The 18,881-nt window shown below is 42.5% G+C and overlaps 1 protein-coding gene across 5 annotated transcripts in view; it reads right to left on the bottom strand.

The window, feature by feature from the left end:
* TECPR2 (tectonin beta-propeller repeat containing 2) overlaps positions 1–18,881 on the bottom strand; it is a 130,646-nt gene that overhangs the window by 50,226 nt on the left and 61,539 nt on the right. For 4 of the 5 annotated variants that reach the window (XR_013160523.1, XM_077123584.1, XM_077123586.1 and 1 more), the window contains exons 10-16: positions 16,751–16,934; positions 11,909–12,082; positions 9,717–9,897; positions 8,291–8,432; positions 6,855–7,095; positions 6,031–6,120; positions 4,105–4,338 (exon numbers count right to left, since the gene is read on the bottom strand). Coding sequence is in view for 4 of the 5 variants with exons in the window: in XM_077123584.1 (XP_076979699.1) it covers positions 4,105–4,338; positions 6,031–6,120; positions 6,855–7,095; positions 8,291–8,432; positions 9,717–9,897; positions 11,909–12,082; positions 16,751–16,934 (1,246 nt within the window). In the remaining variant the exon portion in view is untranslated. The remainder of the gene's footprint in view (positions 1–4,104; positions 4,339–6,030; positions 6,121–6,854; positions 7,096–8,290; positions 8,433–9,716; positions 9,898–11,908; positions 12,083–16,750; positions 16,935–18,881) is intronic. The other variant, XM_077123587.1, reaches the window with a different exon arrangement.

The raw sequence follows: 18,881 nt of genomic DNA, 5'->3' as shown, positions 1-18,881 counted from the left end.
TTAATTACCTTAGTTATTTTATTCTGGAGATTGTTTTCACTTCTTTTATCTAGGATTTTCTTGCTGGATGACTGCTATCTATCTGTTCTTTGACATTGAGTTCAGCTTATTCTGGATTACTAGCTTAGGTTTTGTCTAACAGAGCAGAATTTTTCAGTTTCTGTGTTCTTGTTTCTTGCCCTATCTGTATAGTGCCTTTTTTTTTTTTTTTTTAAGTGATAATAATAGCCAAAATTTATTGAGGACTAACTCTGATTCAAGTTCTATTCTAATCAACTTAACACATAGTATCTCATTTAATCTTCTTTTCTGGTGTATTAGGGTGAAAGCCTAGATTATTTATTAGGCATCTTCTTTTAAATTAATTTTTTAATTAAAAAAATTACAACAAACACAAACATTCTTAACTCATGATCATTCCATTCTACAAATATAATCAGTAATTCACAATATCATCACATACTTGCACATTCATCATCATGATCATTTCTTAGAACACTTACATCAATTCAGAAAAAGAAATAAAAAGACAACAGAAAAAAAATTCATACATACCATACCCCTTACTTCAGTTGAATTAATTTAATTGAATTTAGCATTTCAATCTAAATTTATTTTAACATTTGTTCCCCCATTATTTATTTTTATTCCATATATTTTACTAGTCTGCTGATAAAGTAGATAAAAGGAGCATCAAACACAAGGTTTTCACAATCACACAGTCACATTGTGAAAGCTATATCATTATACATTTATCTTCGAGAAACATGGCTACTGGAACACAGCTCTACATTTTCAGGCAGTTCCCTCCAGCCTCTCCATTACATCTTGACTAACAAGGTGATATCTATTTAATGCGTAAGAGTAACCTCCAAGATAACCTCTCGACTCTGTGTGGAATCTCTCAGCCATTGACATTTTATTTTGTCTCATTTCACTCTTCCCCCTTTTAGTCCAGAAAGTTTTCTTAATCCCTTGATGTTGAGTCCCAGCTCATTCTAGGATTTCTGTCCCACGTTGCCAGGAAGGTCACACCCCTGGGAGACATGTCCCACGTAGAGAGGGGGAAGGTGATGAGTTTGCTTGTCACATTGGCTGGAGAGAGGCCACATCTGAGCAACAAAAGAGGTTCTCTTGGGAGTGACTCTTAGGCCTAAGTTTAAGTAGGCTTGGCCTATCCTTTGTGGGGTTAAGTTTCATATGAACAAACTCCAAGATCGGGGGAATCACCCTATGCTTTGGTTGTCCCCACTGCTTGTGAGAATATCAAGAATTCATCTTGGGGAATTTGAATTTCCCCCTTTCTCACCATTCCCTGAAGGGACTTTGCAAATAACTTTTTTATTCAGTGTTCAAATCACCCTGGGATTTATCAGGGCATCACTCTGGACAAACCAACAAAATCTCATGCCCTACTCAAGGTTTGTATGGTGCCTTTCTCCCTCCACCTTTAGGAGGGTCTGCTTAGGTATTATAGACCCCAGCCAGATTTTCCCAGACCAACTCGCCTCCTGTCAGAAGGAAAGAGTCACCTGAGTCAGTTTTCCCTGAGGGTGAGACCCAGCAGGTTGACAACTTTCCTATGAAGTCTCTGGACTCTGTGTTTTTCCTATCCTGCCGAATATGTGGCATTTTTCTTTCTGCGGGTCCCACCAGCATAAGGTGATGTGGTACCTTTAACTTCAGCCAACTGTCCCTCCTGGGGGTGTGGTGGAGACAGAGGAGAATTGTAGGCTGGCTTTAATGCCTTCAATTTTTCAAACCCTGTGGTCTCAATTCCTTGAAGGAAGGATTCCACCTGAGCTGGGTCCCACCCCTCTCCTTGGGAAGGCACTGGCTCCAGACAAGCTCTCAAACAAGCTTGTTTCTGCCTATGCCTGGGGCAGTTGCAGCCTGAGAAGCCCTGCTGCTGTATCCACAGGCAGTCAAGCCTCTGTAGAAACACAGCCACAAAAAAGAAAAAGAAAAATCCTTTTCAGAGCAGGACCCCCATACCTCGGGTTTGCCAATCAACAGCATAAGTTGGTATGTTGCTTTGTGTACCTTCAGATCTTATATGACCCCTCCTTTTCTCCAGGGTCCAGACCCTTTCAAATATTATGTGCTATCTGATCCAAAAAACCTTTCTTTTTTCTTTTTCCATCTGCCCTGCCCCCTTGGCACCAGGGCAAAAATCAGCAACCTCTGCTTTGACAAGGTTCAGCTGAGCTGGGGCCTATTTTTAGTAGTCAAAATTTGTGAATTAATTCCACAATTGCAGCTTAGTTGCACCCAGCCCTAGTTTCTAGTAAAATCTCTTTCCTTTCCCCTCTGGGAATCAGCCTGTGGGGGAGGGGCAACAGCTGCCACTGCACTCACGGTTCTGGGTAGGCTTGCAGCCGGTCCAGCTGGTCCAGACTGGGGTACACTGTGTGCCTGGTCACTGATGTGGCCCCAGCAGTTGTTCTGTATTGTTCCTGGCTATTTAGTAGCTGTTCTGGAGGACGAACTAAATCCTGCACCCCACTAAGGTGCCATCTTGGCATCTCTCCCCCAAATTCTTAAGAAAAGTTTCCTTGAGCAACAACTATCTAAGTCACCAACATTCTAGGAGGCTGTGGGGACACATGTAATAACAAAACTTGAAGAAGAAAAACAGTCCAGCAGAAGCAAAGGATGGTTAATGAGGCACTAAAAGAAGGAATCATTGGGAGTCATGGATTGTAGATGTTTTCCTCGTTCCCAAATCCTGAGCACATCCTGGCCACGCTGCTGCCCCTACCTCCAACCTGCAATGACTTGACTGACACCACCCTTTCATAGGCATTTGCCAAAAATTCTATTTTGTTCATAAAATTTCCATATTATAATTATAGAGAAATATGCTATCCTTTTAGATGTTAATTAAAGGCAACAGACAAGGGGGAAAATATATATAGCATGAGACTACTAAGCAATCAAAATTACCCTGGAAAATTCTTTAATTCACCTAGCTTTGGATTTATCTGCTCCTTTAGTTAAAAACCAGACGAAGAAGGTAGATTAGGTATTGGGGACCTTGTGGCACTAAAAAATGATATCTCTACATAGAACTGAGTCAGCTGAGCAGCCCTACCCTGGAGTCTTTTGTACAGTGGCGGGCAGACCCCTATCAGCTGGAAATGGGGGATAGTGTGGTGTAGCCAAGGGCTCCTGGGGAGGAAGGAAGGGAGATGAGATGTCCTCCTCTTTCTTCTTGTTTTCTTCCTCCTTCTTTTCTTTTTTTTTTGAGTGAGAACATACGATTGAATTCTCAAACATTAAGTGCTTGTATAATTCAATTTCACCAAATGACAAACACGATTTTGTTTGTCAGTTCACAAAAGTGGCAAACCTTGTTGAAGAGAAGCCTCTCTGAGTTGGAACCACTAACCGTTCTGAGGCTCACATGGGCCCTCCAGGAGCTGGTACCAACTCTGCCTTCACATAAACCATACCCACACTTCCCTGGCCAGCCAAGGTTATTGAGAGGACAATCTAATGCTGTGGGCTTACCCTGTTATATTTCTTGGAATGTAAATGAGTCATTTATATGTGGCATTGTACTATAGCTTACTCTGTAAAACTTGAGGAGAGAATCAGAGAAGAGCAGAGGCTAGCAGGTACGGATCAGCTCTCCAACCTGCCTGAGGATTGAGGCAGGTGTCGAGCAGCAGTTCTAAGTTTGGCATTGTCCAGTGGCATTGGCCCTGTTGTAGGGCCCACCTGGCTTTACAGGTTTAAAGAGTGCAAAGCTAGCCCCACATTCAGAGATTGGAAGAGGCAACTACATCACAGTATTATCTCACTAATGTCAGTTCATATCACAGTATTATCTCAAACAGCTTTAGAGCAACTCAATCTGATTATATGTTTCCAGTGGTTTCTGAAAGTCCTGTGAACGCTAAGTAGTGGGCAAAGAAAGGCTTCTTAACAAAATCAAAAGATCCGATGAATCTTAAAAAGTGACCAATGAGTCTTCTGAAATCCACCCACTCACAAAACACCTGGATCGGAATTCACACAGACCTAGCACTGGGCTTAGCAACTTCTGCTCAGATGCCGTACACTGATACCGAGGTGAGCCCATCTGTGGGATAATCATACCTAGCTGGGAAAGGTCCAGTCTCGTCCAGTGCATCCCTGTGGGGCAGCTCTTGGAAAGCGTTCGGATGAACACCTGGCCGAGGCTGTCCAAGGCCCACAGAGCGTCGGGGCAGGCGGAGTAAACCCTCATCTCGGTGTCAGGAGGGAGCTGCACGGTGGATGGGCGGTTCTGGGCATCCTGGGCACTGACGCTGCACAGCTCCTGGCTGCTCTGGCACAGCCACAGAGAACTTCCTGCAGACAGAGTTTGTGCTTACTATTGACGCATTGTCACACCAAAATGCCTGCCTTCAGCACACAAGGTGGCCTTGCCTTCAGGCTGACACAACACCACCCAGAAACCTGCCACAAACACTGGGCTGTTGCTGGCTCAAACTGCCGGGCTCACTGGCCAAGGGCTTGTCCCATTCTTATCTTGCTGCACTATACTGTTGGAAGTTGAGATGTAATATAAATCAGATATCAGAGGGAACTTCCATGACCAAGCCAGCTAATAAGAAACAAGATATTTTAAAGTAATAGAAGGAAAGCAGGGCTAAGAGGATGTTTTTAGGTTACTGCCTTGGATTAGGCTCTGATCTTGGACATTTAAAATGAGTTGGGAAGTCTTTAACTTGAACAAAGGCACCAGAGCCTTCTATATAGAATGTTAAATTTCACCAAGAGGAAAGGAACATTTAGTTAGTCCTCTGGAATTAGGATAAGGAACTCTTCAGAAAGATGGTGCTTCTGTTTTAGTGACGGGGTGAGGAGGCTGCTGGGGAGGGTTTGGGAAACTGGAGAGCCCTCTCTTCCCTCAAAATTACATCATTCTTTTCACTTCACCCTTTTTATAGTGCCCTTTACATTTAACAGAGTTTGTTTAAAATGCAAATAATCCCCAGGGAGATTAAACCCTTTGTCATAAAATAATACATAAGTCCACAGTTCTTTATCTAAAATTTGTAGTAAGATATGTCTGGAATTCAAAAACGTTTGCTCAATTTTGAAAACCTAAGATAATGGGAATGCCACAAATCTAGGGGACAGTCTAGAGGAGTGGGGCAGAATACCCCCCAGTGAAATGCAACAATATGCCTGCACCAAAACATGGGCGCCTGTAATGGGAAAAGTAAAGACTGTGTAAAAAGTCCCATGTCAGGTGAGGTCAGGTTTTGCTGCCCATATGAACAGATGCCAAAACTAGGAAATAACTTTCTGTTTTTAGGGTTTTCTGGGTTTCAGAACCACGGTCAGAACAATCTGGAATTTCTAGGACTGATCAGGTCAGCAGCATTCTAGTGGAACTAACAAACCTGCTTTCTCCTAAGGCCAGATGCCCAAGTGTCTTCTCCTTGAACCTCAGCGCAACCCTGGGAAGAGCTCATGTTTTCTTTTCAGAGGTTCACCTGCCTGCCAGGTGCTCTGGGGCAAGTCAGAGAGTCATGCCCCTGCAGGGAAGGGTATACTGTAATAGGGACAAATGGGAGCTAAGTCAGCCAGAAGCTGCAATCAAGAAAGGAAGAGGTTGCTGGGAGGTGAGGGAAGAATGCACAGGGGGGGATGGGAAGGTGTGCCATGGAGACTGTGGCTTCCTGGCAGTGCTGTGGGTCCTGTGTGGCTTGGGGGGAGCCTGCTGCTAGCTCTAGACAGACACACTGTCACTGCCAGCTCCAGACAGCCACACTATCTGTTCCCCTCCTTCAGGTGGATGCTTTGCCTTCAGACTCCATCAGCTTCACTCCACTAGGTCCCTTCTCTGTGGCTCTCTCGGTCAAGCCTAGCCAGAGGTTGGAGTCTCACAACTTAGCTGGCAGTTCAGCTCCGTTCCTGAGCTGCACAGCTGGGCCCACCAACACCAGCTAGGCCACCAGCTGACTGTGATTTTAGCGTTTTCAATTGCTGACACATGCACTATATTTCTCACCCAAGCTCAGGCTCACCAACCTTCTTCCATGGGAGCAGTAGAAGCCAACACAAAGGCCCATTTTGTTGCAGAAGCTGTCCCACGGGGAACAACATTATTCCAGTAAGTGCCTAGAAAGAATAAATAGGAAGAATGTATTAAAGAAAGGAATAAAAAACACTTCAGAGCCTTGCTTCTAGACTCCAACTGGCCTTCTACACCTCTTACAGCTAATTCTAGAGTGTTCTTAAATTAGGAGACAAAAGCAGCCTGCTACTTGTGGCTCTCTGAACGCCAGCACATGGAGCCATGCTCTTGCCAGGGACAGGGGGAAGTCAGCAGGGGGAGTGGGGAGCTGAAGAAAACCCACAAAGCAGGGGATTCACTCGCAGACGCGAGCCTCCACTGGCACGGGTTCACCTCTGACTCAGAGCCCGCTGGCAGTCTCCACCACCAATGGAGGCAATGATAGCCCTCTGGGAAATGACAGGCTCTCTCACTCAGCTCATTTGGAGCTTTTAGGTTTGGGAGGGTTTTTTCATTTAAGGGTGAAATTACTGACGTAACAGTTAGCTCATATACTCTTCTTAGACTCCAGAGGTGACCTCTTTTATCCCAGTGACAATGGATCACATACCATCCAGATATTGGGATTCCAAGTTTTAGGACTGACAAATTGGGATCAGAAAAGGAGAAAGACCAATCACAGAACACAGGAAATATTCCTCTTCTTGAAATGCTTCAGACCACTGGCATGAAGCTCTCTTTTCAAGCTGGGATTTTAAAGCTTTTCTTTAAAAGTTTGCTTTAAAATGAAACTATCTATAACTATAAAGTCAATGTGAATAAAAAGCTACTCGCCCACCTATGAGGCTTCCCTTTGCCACGTGGAATTCATTCTTGCCCGAGGAGATCCAGACACCGCTGTGGTTGACCCCGAGGAGGCTGGGCTGGCCCTGGAGCTGCTGAGACCAGAATGCCGTGCGCAGCTTATCCGCCACCTTCTCGACAGGCACTTGTGCCACTGTGGCCACTGAGTGCGTGGCGTGGAGTAGTGTCTGGAACAGGCTACACTGGTCGAACACCACGTAATCTGTGATGCCCACCTGGGAAGGAGGCCGCAGAGCCTGCCCTCAGTGCATGGCCGTGGACACTGACTGCTCTGCCCCCACCCGGACTTCTAAATGTCTAGACAAGGTGACCAACCACCCAAATTCACACCTGCCCACATGCACTTGTGTAAGGACCGAGACAAGTCTAGAAAGACTAAACTGCCAACTGGGTTTACTTCCAAGGGTCAGATTTAAAGGGAAGGAAGGAAATGTTCACTGTTTATTTTATAAACATTTCTATTACATGGCACTGTTACCACAAGCAGGTATTATTTTGTAATTATTAGGTATACAGAAGGTATTTTAAATAGTTTATGTAGCATTTCAAACATGACCTAGTATAACAAGTTCGAGACATTTATGTTCATACTCGTGTCCAACAGAGAACACACACACCCTGTTTTTCCAGATTATGATCTGATAGACATAGGAGTAGACTAATGAAAGACCTGCTTCCCTCATGGCAAGGCTGAAGTGAAAATAACTCTGAACCAAAGGAGACACGAGATTTAAGACCCACTGCGTATTTCAGAATGGCTGACTGTCAGGGCAATCCTTACCTCCTTCTGCAGGAGACTGGGAATTAGCCTAGAATTAAAGGGCACCAAAGAGGAGGAAGCATATATTTCTTTAAAAACACATTCTAGTCACTCTGGTTGGAACTAAACCACAGGAAAAGTTAACTCGATTATACCCTCCTATTTTCCAAAGTGTTTCCTTTTCTGGGAACACATGGGAAAATCCTCCTTTCTTGGTTATAATACTATTTATCTAGAAGGCTTTTAAACAAGTAGAGGTAGATGAATTTTAATTGTGGGTTAAGTTTTGCAAACCTATTGTCTAGTCTTTCCTTTGCACGATGGTTCAAACTTAAACATCATTACTACCTAGGTCTTCAAATGGATGCCATTGGGTTATTTAGTATATTATGATAAACTTATAAACACTACCAAAAAATAAAGCCTGCTTTATTTAAAGAGGGCTTTAGAAGTTATCTCCTATGATGAAATGCCCTTGATGTGATACTGTATTTAAATACACCAAAGTCTAACCCTAACAGATTATTAGTTTAATCCCACCTCTCCAATCTCTTTAAGGAAAAGGAAAAGAGAGAGGGGTGCAAAAGGGGGAGCGGAACACTGGACTCAGTTGGACAGCCCACGGCATGTGGCTGGAGTTGAATGCCTACTTGCCACCAGTGGTCATCATCTCCTTGGGGTTTCTTGGAAACAATGCCAGTTCTGAACCACAAATTTCCATGGATGTCCAGGGCCCAAAGAGTCTGCTGATCCCCGAGAGTTATACAGACAGGTTCTAAAGCTTGCCTTTCACTGAAAACAAGAAAGACAATGTATGAGTCAATGTCCCATGGTCAAAATACCCAGCCTTTCTAGGACTGCCACCACCAGGGTCTCCTGGGTAGGCTGGACATGGAAAAGAAGTTGGAGTTATAGTTAAATTATTGTGCAATATAAACTTTTTTTTTTTTTTGATGGGAGTTGTTGCATGGTCTGGGAATCAAACCCGGGTCTCCCATACGGAAGGCGAGTATTCTACCACTGAACCACCTGTGCACCCAATATAAACTGTTTAAACATGCAGGAGCTTCTGAAAGACTCACATGGTGGCCCAGAATAGTAGGAAAAGCTCTTTCAAGAAAAATAACATAAGAAGAAATTATGTAGACACATAAGTAATTAATGGCCTACTTTCTTCACCAGGGGGATGAGCTGCAACTCCCCAAATGTGCCAGGCTGTGCTCTGCAGCTGCCCCTGGCTGGGGAAATGCTCCTCTCTCTGCTGGGAAACTTTACCATCCTGTCCATCTGGTGACATCCTCTCCCCTCTAAGGATCCTCTACAGATCTACTCTGTCGTGGCACTTTCCTGACCTCTGCAGACAGAGACACCAGTCCCCTTGGTGCTGGGTACACCGCCTCTCATATAGGACCATGGGTGCTACCTGGCAGTGATGGGTGTGTGTGCATGCCTCTTTAGACTAGGAGTTTCTGAGGGTAGGGTGAGTCTGCATGCCCAGCCCCAACACAGTTCTTCTACCAACAGGCATGTACTAAAGATTTACTGGGTTGCTAAATTTAAACCAAGAATATTTTAATCTCAATTTTCTAAGGTCTAGTAATCCTTTCTCATTAACTGATTTAATAGTAATTCTGTAACTAAAATCTTGAATGTTAAAAAGAAGCCAAATAAATGACAGTTCAGAATCAATTTTAACTAAGATAAAAATTTAAATATATATATCTGGCCCTAAACCATCACAGAGTCTAAGCAGAAAATATCTGACTGTAGGCAGCTGTGAATGAAGAGACTGCCATGAGAGACTCAGGACTACTGGAGGCTCAGATGAACTCCAGGGTACGAAAGCATGTCTGAACTGAGCCCAACATCTGGTCTGCCTGTCTGAGGTGTTTCAGAAGTGTCTCCAAGATCAGACTATTAACAATTCAAGAGAACACAATTACCATGGAAACATCCAGGGAACCAACTTTCCCCAGGAAAGGCTCACACAGATGCCTTGTGGAGAGTCAACCTGATAAAGAACAGAGGTTGGAACAAACAAGGTGCTAAAGATTTCTTTGCTCTCCTGGGTGATACCTGACGATGTCACACTTCCACTGTTCCCCTTCAGGACAGAAGCTGCTCACACCCTCCCGGAACAGGAGGGCCCTTTGCTCTGTAAGCGCCCACACCACGCTGTTTCGGGCCGTGATCTGGGACAGTGGGTACGGACAGTCGACCTTTACGGCTCTGGCACAAGGGCGGTCCACACTGAGACCTGCCAGGGAGATAGACAAGAAGCCCCCGAGGACACAAGATAATCAGGACTTCACATCTCATTCTATTGTTTGTTTATTCTTCTTTTTTTTTTTTTAATTTTTTAATTTTATTTTTATTTTTTACATGGGCAGGCACTGGGAATCAAACCCGGGTCCTCTGGCATGGCAGGCAAGCGTTCTTGCCTCTGAGCCACTGTGGCCCGCCCTTTATTCTTCTTTTTTGGTATTGTCCTACATTCTTTCTCAATAAGCACTTTTTCTTTCTAAGGTTTAGTCAACACAAAATGGTTAAGCATTTTCAGATGCTCTTCAGAACCTGAGGAAGGACAATGCAGAACTCTCTGTTGTCCTGAAGTAGCTTAAGAAGTTCTGAAAGATTATGAAAGACAGGAGCAGGAATACAGCTGAACCTCAAGGCAAGCAGGCCACCCCATTTTCCTTGGCTGCGGTAGGCTGGCTGCTTCTGAAGCCCTGAGCCATCCTCTACAGAATAGCTCCAGCACAGCAGCTCCATTTTACTCTGCTCTTACCTGGTGGTGGTGGTGGGGGTTGCATTTTAAAAATGAAAACCTCTCATTTTCTGAATGAAATCTGAGGCTGAAAGAGGCACATGGCAAGGCTGTGGTAGGGTCAGAACTCGGATCTTTCCCTCTCTCTGTTACCTCTCTCAGTCAAGCAAATCTAAATGAGTTCGAAGGCCACTCTCAGGGGAACTGGCAGAAATGCTGTCACCTGAAACTCTGTATTCCATGGCCCCAGTCTGCAACTAGGTCTTATTACTCAAATCTGCCCCTCAACTATTACAAAAGTACGCTGTGGTACCACAGTCTTTGGGGTATGTGGGTGTATTTGCTTCTTACACTACAGGTTCTTGGGTTGCCCCAAGAGATCTCATCCTGTAGGTCTGGGTGGGGCCAGGCTCATCTGAAACTGCTGCTCCAGCCATTCCTATAGCACTTCTGGTTAGGAACTTTCCCACTCCTCATCTTCAGGCCAGAAACTCCCTCTATTCCTACCATGAACAAAACTCATACTCCTGGGACCCAGCTCTATAGGAGGAAGTGCTGTGCATATGCCTTTACAGAAATCTTTTCTGACTGAAGGAAGACATAGGAACTAGGCTGGAGAGATCAGGCAGGAACGGTGGCCCACGAACCAGAGCTAGAAGGCAGAAGCCCATCGGACAGGACTGCTCTTATACAACTGGGAGAGAGCCAGATGAATAATGGCTTTTAATCTCAGGGAATCATCCATAGTGGACAGTTGATAACAGAGAATAAAATGTTCCCACAGAATCAATACCATTACATGGTTAGAAGGCTGAGCTTTTCATAGATCCAATATGGCCTCTCGACAAACAAGGAGCTTGTGCCCCATGATCCTTCCCAGATATTGACGAATCACACTGCTTTCAGAAAATCATTTCCCATTTTGCTGACAGTAAATAAACATTGATTCTCATTACAGTTATTTTTAATAAACTAGTCCCACTGTGCCTCTTCCAACAACTGAAGGTTTTCCCCAGGGCAGTTTCTTAAGTCAGGTTGAACTGCTATCTAGAGCAAATAATTTCTTGTTTTTTTTTCTGATTCAACGTAAATAAGCATAGAGAAAGTGGGCTTTGCCTTGGCTGAAAATTCAGTCACTTAAGCTTAAAGGGGAAAAAGTGATTCTAATGTGATATGTTATTCTTTTCTCTCAAGATCTGATATTTTAGGATAAGTGACATGCAATGGGTTAGCCATAAGGAGATGATGATTCTGTACCTCACTAAATAATCTTATTTAATTCTTGCTCTATCCCTGTCATGGTCTGAATTTGTGTTAATATCAGGAAACTGCTAATATATTCTAAGTGGCAAATACTCTCTTTCCAGAAGTGTTTTAATTTAATGCATTTTCAACATCTTCATCTTTGTGCCTGTACCAAGTATATCCATTAACAAGTACGGTGTAGTAAGAAGCAGTTATAGCTGACTTGACAGGGCACTAGAGAGTCACCTTCAGTTACCTGTCTGCAGGTATAGGTCTCCATTTGTCCTGATGATCCAGGCAGTGTCATCGCTCAGGGCCACAAATACTGCCTGGGGCAGAGCCTCATACCAGTGGCGCTTTCCCTTGATAGTTACTTTTCCACAAGCAAAAGCTCTGTTGGATTTCTGTTCAATCTTCCAAAGAAGGGCTCCTGTAAAAAACAGTAGCTCTATTCATTATACAACAAATATTCAGAGTTATCTATACCAAAAACTTTATTCTAAAAAGAAGAATAAGTGAAACCCAAGGCTGGTAGAAGGGAAGAAATAATAAAGATTAGAGTAGACATCAAATGAAACAGAGAACTGAAAAATGAAAGAGAACATCAATGAAACCAAATGTTGGTTCTTTGAAAAGATCAACAAAATTGACAAACCTTTAGCTAGACTGATTAAGAAAAGAAGAAGATATTTAAATGGCTAAAATCAGAAATGAAAGACAGGACATCACTACTGACTTTATAGAAGTCAAAAGGATTAAGAGAGAATACCATGAACAACTGTACACTAACAAATTAGATAACTTAGGTGAAATGGACAAATTCCTACAAATACACAAACTACCAAAACTAACTCAAGAGGAAATAGAAAATCTGAATAGACCTACAGAAAGTAAGGAGATGGAATGAGTAATCAAAAACCTCCCAAGAGAACAAAGGAAGAGATGCTTATTTGGTGCAAAATTTATATTTTGGGTATCACATTATTTAATTTAACTTGCATGGTCAATTTATTTGAACACCATAATTATAAGAAATCTTGTTGGTTTATACAGGTTAGTGTGATACCCTAATATATCCTAGAGTAATTTGGGCAGTGAATAAAGAAGTATTTGCAAAGCCCCATTGGGGGACTGGGGACAAAGGAGAAAATACTAAGCTTTCCCACCTGATAGTCTTGCAAGCATTGGGGGCAACCAATTCAATAGGCTAAGCCCTCAATTTTGGGGTCTGCCCCTATTCCTGCAAAGGAGAAGCTAAGCCTACTTATAATTATGCCTAAAGACACCCTCAGATAACCTATTTTGTTATTGTCCTCCCTCCTACTTGGGACATCACTTTCAGCAGTGTAAATCTCCCTGGCAATGTGGGACATGATTTCTGGGGATGAGCTGGGACCCAGCATTATGTGATTGAAAAAGCCTTCTTGACCAAAACGGGAAGAGAGAAATGTGACAAAATTAAGTTTCAGTGGCTGAGAGAGTTCAAACAGAGTAGAGAGGTTATCCTGGAGGTTATTCTGAGGCATTACATTGATATAGTTTTTTAGTTTATGGTGATTGGATTGGCTGGAGGGAAGTACCTGAAACTGTTGAGCTGTGTTCTGGTAGTCTTGATTCTTGAAGACAATTGTATAACTGTATAGCTTTTATAACATGATTATATGATTGTGAAAACCTGTGTCTGATGCCCCTTTTATCCAGTGTATGGGCGGATAAGTTAAAAATAAGGACAATAAATAAATAAATAATAGGGCGGGGATATGGGGTAAAAAAAAATTGGGGTAGATTGAAATGCTAGTGGTCAATGAGAGGGAGGGGTGAGGGGTATGCAATGTATGATTTTTTTTTCTGGAGTGATGCAAATGCTCTAAAAATGATCATGGTGGTGAATACACAACTATGTGATGACATTGTGAGCCACTGATTGTATACTATGGATGGACTGTATGTGTGTAAAGATATTCCAACAAAAATATTTTTTTAAGAAAATATGAAAGACACGCAAAAAACATAAGTAACACAAAATAACTCTACTTCTTTCTAGGTACCGTAGAGAAGAGATTTCTGAAGTACACCCCTGTCGCTTCTCCTCCTGCAGGAGGAGGAATGGTGGAGTGAGAAGTGCTGTTGAGGTCTGAATCTGTGTACAGCCACTCGCTGGCTGAGCAGCACTGGGCACCATGCTACTTAACGCCTCCAGGCCTCTCTTTCTCATCTGTAAAATGTGGATGATTGCTACCTTGCAGGGGGTTTTAAAGATTGGAGGTGAGAGTATTTAACACACTCAGCACACAAGACTGGCACATCAGAGGCACACACTCATTAGATGGGAACAAGGGTACTGACAAAAATATTAAGTTTGATGTGATGAGTACTCAAATAAATGTACCATAAGGCAAAAATAATTAGTGCCTTATGAGAAATTAAAAAAAAAAACATAAAGGGATTCAATGAAGGAGGGATCCCTCTAGACCAACTAAATGGGAAAAAAGCAGAGAGAAATATTGGGATTGGGTGGGTCTTCTTTCACTCAGGAAAGGAATGTGATAGAGATGAAGAAGGGAGGGAAGGAAGAAAGGAAGATAGGAAAGGCCTTTTAGATGGAGGGTGTGGCATAAGTCAGTGCAGGAAAGTATTAGGAAGCTGTTAGGAAGTTACTAAAGTGCCAAATTAGGACTAGAAAGGCAAGACTGGTAGTCAAAGCCATGGGCACCAGGGCTCCAGTGCCCATTAGAATTGAGGGGGGAGGGGCGGGAGGGGAGAGAGAGAGTTCTGAAAGCAACAAGGGATTAAATGGTTTGGAAACACAAAGTAATTAACATAATCAGGAAAGAGTCAAAGTTTCTAAATGGCTGGGGAGATGAACCTAAAAGAATTAAAACATACATGATAAAATGCCAGTTAATGGTGCTGGGTTATTATCTCAGCCAGTCTCTAATGAGAAATATTTCTCTTAACAAGCATCAAGAGAAAACAAAGCAAACTTGAACAAACTACTATTTTAATAGTCACAAAGACCAGGAAATGTTAAGGGAAATTCATTCTGAAGCACAGTAAAGTTATAAAGCACTCACCAGAAGTCAGAATCAGTGAAATGCTATGGAACTTTTGCCTGACTTAAATTCCAATGTCACATACAAACCAGGTTACTGCAAGGTGAAAAAAACATAAATACTTCTATTCTACTTCCCTACCTAGCTTACATCACCCCTGGAAGAGGTAAATAAGGAATTGAAGAGCAAATGATTCCATGCAGATAAGGGAGGTATTTCAAAGTAATAAGGCATCATTCAGCAAATGCCTGTTAAAACTCCCTGAAAATGGGAGGAAAGAACAAATGGGTTTTCTATAGTGCGAGAGCAGATTATTCAGCCAAAGCACCACACAACTCATTTAAAAATAATTTCTATATGTTATCATAAGAAAAATTAAAAACAAAAACAAAAAGTTCACAGAACTACACAACACAAAGAATGAATCCTAATATAAACTATGGACTTCAATTAATAATACAAATATAATAATACTGGTTAAAATATAATAATTTCTGAAAAGGAATCCAAATAATCTGAGTAGACACAACATATCCATAGACCCAGTCTTAATTACTTCAGTTGCTTTAAAGCAACACTGAGAAACAGAAATACATTTCACTTTATAAGAAGCTAGTATATTACAATTCCTAAACAAAACAAAACAAAACAAAACTCAAGCTATTTGTATAGCTTACAAAAATATATTAATGTGTTTCCGCTACTTCTGGAGGACCTCTTTTGTTGCTCAGATACAGCCTCATTCTCTCTAAGCCTAACTCTGCATTGCCCTGCCCGCTATGTGGGACATGACATCCAGAGGCGAAAGTCTCCCTGGCAGCGTGGGAAATGATTCCCAGGGATGAGTCTGGTCCCGGCACCACAGGATCAATAATGCCATCCTGACCAAAAGAAGTTTAACAAATAAGGTATCAGTGGCTGAGAGAGTTCAAATAGAGGCAAGACTCGGGGAGGTCACTCTTATGCAAGCTTCAGTTAGACATTGCTACCTATCATTACTTGCCAACCCCCAACCAAAACCATTCCAGCCAATCCTAAAGAACACTTAGAATATAAGATTCTACAAAGGGTCCATGCACTAGAGTATCTTTCCAGAAACCTACAACCTCCAGATGGGTCCTTGGACCAGATAAGTTCTGAAATCTAGAGAGGTCAGCCACTCCAGAACATAAACTAGTTGCATCTCTCTATCCCATATTATTCACAGCCTCTTTCAACATGAGAAAGTTAGAAGGGGCATATTCCAAACAGCCCTAAAGAGTGGGAGAAAGATCAAAGGTGATGGTGGAGTTATACAAAGAAGGTAGGGGTTAACAAACGAGTATGATTGCTGAATCATTATATTGATATTTCATTTAGTCTCCAGTATCTTAGAGGATCTAGAAGTAAAAACCTAAAGTTGTGGAATTGTAACCTGTACCAAACTCTGAAACCTGTTCTACAATTAATCGTTGTGCTGTGCTTTGAAATTTATTGCTTTTTTGTATATATGTTATTTTTCACAAAAAAAAAAGTCGATTGTGATGATAAAAAAAATATTTATTCCTTCTAGCCTCCAATGTTCTGGAGCCGTTAGAAGGAAAAAAACCTGAGATGATGGTATGGTAGCCTATGACAAACTCTGGGATCTGACCTGTAACTACTTGTTGAAGAGTACTTTGAAATTACTGATTTTTTCTTTCTTTCCTTTACATATATATGTTATAATTTTAATACAATGAAAAAAGTTAAAAAAAAAGGTTAAATTCTTCCTACAAAAAAAAATGCACACACACACATTTCCAATGCAACTAATAAAAACAAAATATTTTCAAATTGAACACCCATTTCCATTATTAACTGATGGCAAATGAAACAATTCACAGCCTTTGGAGAAAACCCCCCTCAAACCTTCAGGCTAAGGTAAATACGTAGAATGTGAGGCAGAGTGGGCCCAGAGCTGCTGCAGAGCTGCTGTGGGAAACTCTGCTGTGACATCTGCACACTGGTGCTGGGAGGCGGGTGACTCTGTACCGGGTCCACCTGCTCCTGCCAGGGTGGCAAACCTGAGGGTGACACCGCCACCTGCTGGACAGCATCTTCGAACTTCTGCCATCGCAGTCCGGCGGCCGGCAACACACTGCAGAATAGGCCTCCTTTATAGTCCAGGCACCAAATATACTTCTCGGATACCGCCAAGCTGAGAATGCCATAACCAGGGCCCGCATAGCCCATCCAGCTTTCTGCAAACTAAGGAGGACAGAACTGAATAAGTTCTGTGGCCAAGGGTATAGCTGCATTTGTCGGGCTATTCTCAACGACAGCAACATACAGAATACCATTAATATCCCAGAGCTGAAAGCATATCTTAGAAGACAGACAGAGATACCTGCCCTCTGTTAAAAGCATTATGAAATGGGAGCTTTGTTGGCCTATGAAGACCCTGCATGGCAGTTTGTTACAGCATAACCACCTTCTGAGTATCACATTACACTAAAAAGCATTTCTACAGGTAAAACTCACTTCATACAAATAGATGTGTGCTTAAATATTTGCCTGCCAATCTATCTCCTGACATTTAATTGTGGTAGCTACATTAGAGAAAGAGCATGACCACTCCCTCTTCCTTCCTCTACTTTTTTTCTGGCACTGTTCCAACCACCTGGCACATGGCATGCCCCATGGGAAAGGTTGATGGAAGTTTAGCTGGGATAGTCTGCCTGATTGAGTTTTGTAGACTAAGGCTTAGTTGACAGGATTCTTTTTTAAAAATGAAGCTAAATAAAGTCTTTGTACTTTAACAATTTTCTAAAACTGCAAAGGAGTCAACAAATTTGAGCAAATAACCACAAATGGACGTTAATTACTTCAAAGAGAATGGTGCCTATTCAATCTGGATTTGCTCACCATCAAACCTAATCTCCTCTCTGTTTCCCCCTCTCTACCAAAAAACAAAACAAAAATAAAATCCAAATCTCTTGGCTTTCTAGCTATGAGGGGATTGGGTGGGGTGGGGTGGGAAGGATTGAAAGGTAGCCTTCAAGGAGCCAGGATAAGTATTACCTAGGCTCTTCTGAATTTCCAGCCTTGGTGGGTGCCCCTCTTGGGTTTCCCACAAGTCTGCACTTTGCTCGTCGAGTTCCACTCCACTGCCTTGGTGTGAACATTTATCTTTTTTTCCCTGGGATTCTGAGTTCTGTGAACATGGGCTCCCTGGTACCAGAGGTTAGCTGGGAGTAGGTCCTCAAAACTACAAATGGATGAAGGTGGAATGATGACTAAATGAAAGGGCTAAGCTTTTGCTATTTCATCTCAAAACAGGTAAGCAGTCTGTTTTACCATGGAGGCAGGGGGACAGCCAGGGTGAGCATGTGGGCCCTGGGGCCAGCTCTACCACTTACCTGCTGTGATCTGATACAAGTTGTTTAACTCTGCTGAGCCTCAGTTCCCTCCTCTCTAACATGGGGATAATGATATCCCCCATTTCAAAGGCATTTATTTTGTTTTTAGAGAAGTAAATTTGCAAAGTGCTTCACACAGCGCCTGTCAAACAGTGAGAGCTCACCGTGTGCCACTGATGATTATCATTCAGCAAATATGATGGCACACTAAGGGAAAGTGGTCATGGCTATAAGTTCATACTCAATCATGATTCAAATCTGACATCTACAGTTAATAGGGAAAATTTTAATACATGGTTAATTTTAAAATCAATATACCTACTAATAATTACTTATTAAAGAAAGTAAGCACTTTTTCCACCACTTTTTTTCTTATATAAATGCTCAAGACCAATAAATAATTGTTTCTTTATTACAGGATCTGCAAGAAAGTGGATAATCCAAACCCAGTTCCTGTACCACTTGCAGGGAGCCTAGGTGCTGCAGTTTGGAAGCTGAGGAGACGGTGGTTCTGGAAACAACCCAGTTCTTGCTGACAATTCTACAGAGGAGAGCCCCTGTTTCTCTGCTCAAGGCTCTCACCTGCGCCCTCCCCCCCATGGAAAGCTCTATGCCTCAAGGCCAATTTAGCTCTTCTCTGCAGTGACTGACACTAAGCACCTGCCCTGGCCTGACCATGTCAGAATGAACAGCAAGCTCCTGCTTTTGTTGGTGAAATGGGTTACTAAATGGGGCATGATAGGTCAGAAGTAGTTCAAGCCATTCAAGGTTCTTGTGCTGAAAATACCCCTAAGTA

Source organism: Tamandua tetradactyla, chromosome 12 (genome assembly GCF_023851605.1).
Source record: "Tamandua tetradactyla isolate mTamTet1 chromosome 12, mTamTet1.pri, whole genome shotgun sequence".
Classification (NCBI taxonomy): domain Eukaryota; kingdom Metazoa; phylum Chordata; class Mammalia; order Pilosa; family Myrmecophagidae; genus Tamandua; species Tamandua tetradactyla.
Note: the sequence above shows the minus strand (reverse complement) of the source record. Positions and strands in the feature narration are given on the sequence as shown.